Source organism: Tinamus guttatus, unplaced genomic scaffold, assembly GCF_059628265.1.
Source record: "Tinamus guttatus ecotype Peru unplaced genomic scaffold, ASM5962826v1 Tinamus_guttatus_pri_ptg000287l, whole genome shotgun sequence".
Classification (NCBI taxonomy): domain Eukaryota; kingdom Metazoa; phylum Chordata; class Aves; order Tinamiformes; family Tinamidae; genus Tinamus; species Tinamus guttatus.
In genome coordinates, this window is record NW_028288821.1 from 1513038 (window position 1) to 1520517 (window position 7480).

The 7480-nt window shown below is 53.4% G+C and overlaps 1 protein-coding gene across 1 annotated transcript; it reads right to left on the reverse strand.

Annotated features, from left to right (window-relative positions):
* Positions 1-417: 417 nt before the first annotated feature.
* HMGB3 (high mobility group box 3) lies at positions 418-6427 on the reverse strand. The gene is made up of 5 exons (XM_088527442.1): positions 6306-6427; positions 3725-3881; positions 3081-3220; positions 2468-2642; positions 418-1904 (listed from the first exon to the last, which is right to left on the reverse strand). The coding sequence occupies exons 2-5, from the start codon at positions 3872-3874 to the stop codon at positions 1761-1763; spliced, it is 609 nt and encodes a 202-aa protein (XP_088383568.1). The 5' UTR covers positions 3875-3881; positions 6306-6427; the 3' UTR covers positions 418-1760.
* Between the last annotated feature and the right edge of the window lie 1053 nt (positions 6428-7480).

Consider the following 7480-nt stretch of genomic DNA (forward strand, 5'->3'; position numbering starts at 1 on the left):
GACACGCAGCCACGTCCTCCTGGCTGCAGCGCCAACGCTGACACCCCACTCTGGCCCCAGCAAGGAAGGGGTGCCAGGACAGCAAGGAGCGCCAGCTTTTGGGAACAGGGCCACTTCAGGGCCAAGGCAGTCAGATCACCAGCTGGGGATCAGGTTAACACTGAACAGCCCCAGCCTGGGCAGGCAGCAGCAGCAAGTCAGCACCACAATGCGGCCACACGGTCACCACACGGTGACCGAGACCTGCCTGCTCCCCAACCCACATCATAGAGCCCAATTCGGATTTACACTGGCATCATTAGAAAAGGACACATAGTGAGTACCTGTGCCACACTCCTAGTTCAGCAGGGAGTTAGACTAGGCGCCTTCCTCCTGCTGCAAATTAAGATGCTAGAAAAAAACACAAGTCCGAAACAGTTTAACACAGGACAAAAAAGGCACATTTTAATATGTACAGCAATGCATTTGGGCTATAAATTTACCCAACACAACTGGAAAAAAAAATCCAAACTATGCTTTTATACTTATTCCATGGCGTCAGCCTCATTCCTAGCCACCTACCTTTCTCTGCATCTCTGAATGCTGCTATATACACACACAAACAAACAATTACGTCATGAATGTTCATTTAGGCTCCCAAGTTCAAGTAATAAAGTTCAAACTTGCATAGCATCTTATGCCACTCAGCCATAAACAGTTACGATTGCATATTAGCTGGAGCAGCCATCTCTTTCAATTCAGCCAGTTGTGGCTGGCCACCATTTATTTTATTTTTTTTAATCCTTGAGTCAGAATGTTTCCTAAGTCACCAGCCCTGAGGGATGCCACAGACTTCAAAATGAACCTCTCGCTGTTGTTAAGATCCTCTTAAACCAGAAATTTAGAGTGTTGTCAAGAACAGTTTTAAAAATGTAATACTGTTTATTTTGCTTCAAAAACATTTCAGCATTCTAAACATACAAAAAAAACAGAACGTTGCAAATTTGTTTAAGTACAGAGTGTTTTTGAACTTCAGTTGCTGCACTGGCTCTTCACTTAGTTGACGATGAAGAGATGTCTACAGTTTCAGTTTAAAAACTACCGCACTTAACTAAAAAAATCCATACACTTCTCATGCCAGCTGAACCCCCTTCCACAACTAAGAATGGCAGCAGAATGCTATTTCACTATATACAGAAAGACAACTTTAAGCTAAATGGACGCCCACTGTAGTGTAAATAGATCTACCCTCACAGTGCATGCTTTGGGCCATGGCACCCCGTGGAACGTACGGCCTTTCCAAGTAATCACTGCTCCTCTAAGGCATCATAACTCTAAGCATGTACCACAAGAATCTGTCTAGTTTTTACAAACTATAGATATGTACAGTTTATAACCCAGGATTTTCTAGCCAATAACCATATAGTAACACCACCTTACAAATTAAAAAAATGCTTGAAACATTTTTAAATGCTTTGTTACACCAACAGCAAAGTGCACAGAGTTAGGAGAACACTAGAGCGCCTTTTCATTTTAAAAATGTTTGGAAATATGTACAACTTTGATACAGTTTCAGGGTGCTCACTACACCCATGGCCACTTCATGTAAACCAGTTACAATTTCTATAGCACTTTTAGAAACTACAACGCGATCGGAATCCAATTTTTTTTTTTAATTAAGCCTAATAAGGGCAAGAGACACCATCTCAAATAAGAGGTGCTTCATTTACGGTGTTTCCCCTACTCTATGGTATTCACATGGAGACAAGTATTGTACAGTTTTATTCGTCATCATCATCTTCATCCTCCTCTTCTTCATCCTCCTCCTCCTCTTCGTCTTCTTCCTCTACCTTTTTCCGAGCAGCTTTGGTTGCTGCTCCCTTTGCGCCATCAAACTTTCCTTTAGACTTGTAGTCTGCGACATCCTGCAAAGTCAAGGGGACGTCTTAATTTGCTCTAAGCAGCAAACACAAAGCATTTGTACAGCAGTGGGTGTTAAGTGTAAAGGGACTGCATTTCCACAGCTGCATCCCCTAAAGGGAAGGCAACCAGCCCTACAACAGTCAGGTCTGCAGACACACGAGGATACTCAACTGCTTCCACACAGTCCTCAAATCCTGTGCTCTGTTATTTCTTTGAGGAGGAGAAGAGAGAGAACCCAACTTCTTATAAATTTCTAGCTAACGTGATAAAGCTTGTTAGAAGCACAGCAAACTTTGCTGGAGCAGCACAAACAGCCTCGACAAAGTTCTCCTTCCTCTTTGGAATTTACCTGCGGGTCTCTAACCTACTCTCTCACCGCACACCCAGCCATAACGCAGTTTGGCCACGTAGCACGCAGTGCATTTAGGACATGTCTACCTGCCAACAGTCATAGATGGGAGAGATGCTCGTTACACTGGGGCCACCTCAACTTGGTTTATTTTACAAAAGCACATTTACGCAAGAACCAAAATGGAAGAGAGACACAAGTAATAACGAGCCTTACCTTCTCGTACTTCTCCTTCAGCTTAGCTGCCTTGTTATTATAAGGCTGTTTTTCACCATCGCTGAGGTTGTTCCACATTTCTCCAAGTTTCTTTGCTACATCCCCAATAGATATGCCAGGGTTTGTAGACTTGATCTTGGGGCGGAACTCCGAACAAAACAGGAAGAAGCCAGACCTGAAAGGAGCATCGGAGGACAGTAAGAATAAGAAATAAATAAATAAAAGCACTTCCCTGGGGATTTGTGGTTTTGTTGTTGTCTTTGTTTTTTCCCCCCCTGCCACACTGAGGGCTAAACTTGCAGTCCCTCCTCTCTACCCACAACTGCTGTTTTTGTTTGCTTTGCTTAAAAATGCACAAGTATCACTGCAAGCCTTCCATCTCCACATCTTTCATGATCATGAGTTTCAGAACCTCAAGAACCGCACAATTATCTGCATCAAGATTACAAACTGCCTAGAAAGTCTATGAAACGATATTAACAAGCTATGGACATTATCAATACTTCTGTATTCACTCAGCCTACTTTTTTGATGGAAAACTATCAAGCAGGCCACAGCACTTGAAGCTCTGCCAAAATAACATTCGTGCACTTGATTCCACAAGGCTACTTACGGTGGTCGTTTGGGCGCGTTGGGGTCCTTCTTCTTCTTGCCACCCTTAGCGGGTCCATAGTCCTTCATTTCTCTATCATATCGTACCTTATCAGCCTTCGCCATTTCATCAAATTTAGCCTTCTCCTTGCTTGACATGGTCTAAAACAACAAAACAAGACATGAAACCACATGATTACCCCACTGTTCAATAGCTGGCAAACTTTAAATAAACAAACCAATACACACCAACTCGATGGGGGATTTTTTCCCCCCCTCCTTTTTAGATAGTTGGTTGGTTTTCTAACCAGACCCCTTTCAGAAGTCCTACATCAAGGACTGCAGCCAGGACTAGTGTAGTCGGGATAGCGAAAAAGCTGGAACAGCACAAACACACCCAAAGTCCTCCTTGGAAAGACAGGCCTAAGGGGAGACAGCTCATTAAGAGCGCTATATAGGAGCAGGAAGACCTAGGCTTAGAGAAAGCATCTAAAAGGACGAACACACAGTTCCTACAGGACTCAGCAATAACAGACTGATGGCTGGCCCTCCTTGCCAAGAATGTTGACTGAAACACCAGCAGCTCCTTCCATGCTCAAGCAAGTGTAGTTTAAGTTACAGAGACCACAGTAAGTTATTATTTCAGGAAGCCACAAGTTATAGTACCTTCCACCTCTCTGAGCACTTCTTGGAAAATTCTGCAAAGTTGACTGGAACCTCTGGGTTCTTCTTCTTATGTTCTTCACGGCAGGTCTGCACAAAGAAGGCATAGGCAGACATCTTGCCCTTGGGCTTCTTCGGGTCACCTTTAGCCATCTTGACTCTGTAAGGGGGGAGTGACAAAAAGAGTGTCCATGCGTGCATGTATGTGCATGTATAGATAAAATACAAGTGACAAGAGACCTGCCAACAGCCAAACAGCCTCCTTCTTTCTCCCCCAACATCCCTTGCCAGGGAGAGTTAAATTATTTTTCCTTGAGATTTGGGTGCAGGCTTAAGCCAAGTGAAACAGGTCATGGGATTTAAGTTTTACACTGATATATTTACATCATGTCCAAAGACTGGAGACAGGCTATTAAATGCACATACTCGTGCCCATTAAGTGTTATATATGAACTAATATAAAAATATCTGTTTTACTTGGCTACCACAGTGGGGCTGGAGTAGCGCGTGCCGTGCCAGCCCATGACTTATCCCCGTAGTAGCAGGAGTTCACATGTTCACAGCTGCTCCCCAAGCAGAAAGACCGGGCTGCTCAAACCCCCATACACACGCAAAAAACATTTTATACATATAGAGGTGTGCAAAGAAGGGCCAGTTTCCACCACGGCAGGACCTGCCGGGCCCACAGCGGTAAGGCAAGAGCCAAGCGACACGGTGGGAAGCGCGGCAGCCAGCACGAGGAAAGCGAGCCGCAAGGAAGATGCTAACTTTTGGGATGCCGCTTTTATATTTTCACTGTGCTCTTCCTTTTCTCTCCTTCCCCATGTTATCTTCCCCTCCCCAAACGCTGCAGCAATATGGGTTATATTTTTTTCAAGCACGTGGAAAAAACGCTGTTTTTTTTATTATTATTACTATTGCTGTTTTTAACCGGGCAGCCGGAGCCCACACGTGCGGGAAGCGGCACCGGCCCTGGTGGGGCCCGGCCGGCGCGAGCGGCGGCAGCCCGAGGCGCGGCCCGGTGCTCAGCGCGGCTCCGCGCCGCCTCCCGCCATCTTCTGCCGCGCCAAGGTCACGGCGGCCGCGGGGCTGCGCGGTGCCCCGGCCCGGCCCGGCCCGCGGGGCTCGGCCCGGCTCGGCGCGGCGGGCGGAGGAGGAGGAAGGGCAGGCCGGCCGCGCCGCCGATAACTCATCTTCCATTTTGTGCAGCGCCTCCTCATGAAAGAAAGTGCCCCTGAAATGGGCCCCGGCGGCGGCCCGGGGGGCGCGCGGGGCGGCGCGGGGGGCCGGCGGCGGCGGCGCGGGCGCGGCGGGCGGCGCGGCTGCCGCGGCGGCCGGGGAGGCGCGCGGGCCGCGCTCCGCGCCCGCCGCCGCCGCTCGCTCGCTAAGATGGCTCCTCCCGGCCGCCGCCGCCACGAACAAAGCCGCGGCCCCCCCCGCCCGCGCCGCCGCCCCCGGCCCCGCCGCCGCCGCCCCCGCCGCTCGCAGCCGCCCCGCGGGGGCCGTGGGGAGGGGGGCGCGGGGCCGCCGGGGCTGGGGCCGCGGCGCGGGCAGGGGCGCCCCCCCCCCCTCCTTCCCGGCGCCCGCCTAGCGCAGCGCTCGCTCTAACAAAGGCTCCCGCGCAGCCATTACGGCCGCGCTCGCCCGCGGAAAGCGCGGAACGGGCGCGGGCGGCGGGGCCGGGCCGGGGGCGCGCGGGGGGGCGCGGGCGCGGCGCTGGGGGGCAGGCGCGGCCCCGCGCCCGCGCTGCGCCGCCCGCGCGTCTTTCTTCCCTCGGCCGGGCGCTCCGGCGCCAGCCATGTTCGTGGCGGAGCGGAGCGCAGCGCGGGCAGCGCAACCCTGCCCGGCCCGGGCGGCCCGTAATAAGGGGAGGGGGAAGGAGAGGAGGAAAAAAAAAAAAAGAAAAGAAAAGAAAAAGATAGTAATAAAATAAATAAATAAATAGGCAAGCAGCCGGGACGCGCGGGCGCAGCGCGCAGGGCTTATCCCTGTCAGATGCTAAAGCGACAGCCATATTAATGCAGAATAAACAGCAAGCTCGGCACTGCGCACGGCCGGCAACTTTGAGCCGGCCCCGGCGAGCCGAGCCGAGCCGCGCTGCGCCGCGCGAGGGGGAGAGCAGGCGGCAGCGCGAGGCGGCCAAGGGGGCAGGAAAAAACACGGAGAGCGAGAGCGAAGCCGCTGCCCGTGCGGGCGGCGCGGAGTTCGCGCCGCACCAGCCATGTTCCCCGCGGCGGCGCGGGGGGCGCGGAGCCCCGCGCGGGCACCCCGCGCCGCGGCTCAGCCCCGCATCCCGCCAGCGCAGCCCGGCCCCCCGCCACCGGCGGCCCCTTATTTCCGTGCAGCAAGGAAAAAGTTTTTTGTTTTTTTTTTTTTTTTTTCCGGGAAGAGCTTTTTTTTTTTAATTAGGAAAAAAAAAAAACTCGGTAGGATAGAAGCAATACAGGAAAAAAAATAAATAGGGAAAAAAAAAAAAATCCGAAAGGAAGCGGCGCGCCGCGGCGGGGAGCGCGGCGGCGGGCGCGGGCAGGGCGGGGCGGGCGCGGCAGCCGCCCCCCGCGCGCGGCCGCGCCGCGGAACGTACCTGTATTGTTCGCGGCAGTGTGGACAGGAGCGGAGCGCAGGGCACGACGCGGGGCTCGGCGCGGCGCCTCAGCCTCGCGTTGGCTGCCTACGAGAGCGGCCTGATTGGCTGCGGGGCTCTGCCGTTTAAAACAACCTCCTCGCCCGCTCATTGGCGCGCCGCCTCATGAATATTAAGCGCCGCCGCGCGCCCGTTGGCCGCCGCGGGTGAGGTCATTCATTCAAAACGAGCGCCCGCCGGGGACGCGCGAGCGCGGCGCGCGGAAAAGTTGGCGCGCGGGGCAGGGGGCGGAGGGGAGCGCGCGCCCCCGCGCAGCCCCCGCCGCGGAACTGTCCTCGCCACGTGGTTGCGGTCGGAGCGGCCGCGGAGCCGGGACTGCCCCCCGGTCGCGTTGTCCCGGCGCCCATGCGGGAGCTCCCGCCCACCCTGGCCCCCTGCTCGTAACTTGTGTCCCCGAGGCAGCGCGGCGCAGCCGCCGCTGCGCCTAAGGGGGACGCGGCCGAGCCCAAAGGAAACTCCGGTGACAACCGCTACACATGTCAGAAAAAGGAACTACAGAGAGAAAAATGTACGAGGGGGCGGCTAGGGGGAACAGAGAATTTTATTCACTCATTCATCACACACACACACAAAAACCCCACACTATTAACTGCAGTTACTCTTTCTACACTATTTCCACACTTTGTTTGCTATCAGCTTCCTGGGATCTGGTTGTTTCCATAAAGAGACAGGCTGCATTTGAGGAAATTTGTAACCATCTGCTTCGGGCTGCCACAAACCCTGCGCAGCACCGGGGCAGTGGGGACAAGCCTCCCCGGGCGCTCTCCAAGGAGCCACTTCCTATAGAGCAAACGCCAATGGTTAAACTGGTATTAGCGGCTGACCACAATTGTTGGTTGGCTCAGAAAAAAGAACTGTTATTTTAGGGCTGGAGCTGCAAGACTCAGAAACCACCACATGCTGCTCCAGGCTGGGCGTAACTGCCATCCTTCTAAGATAGCCAGCAGGAACTGTTGCCCTCTTTGAGAAGCAGATAGTGGGCAGCAGCCTCCACCCCGCGCCGAGACGCTGACGGGCAGCGGGGCCGAGCAGGCAGCGCTCTGGAAGTGCCTGTGGAGATTACGGTGTATATGGTCTGCTCACGGGGCGCCTTTGCCAGAAGAGCTCAAAGCAAA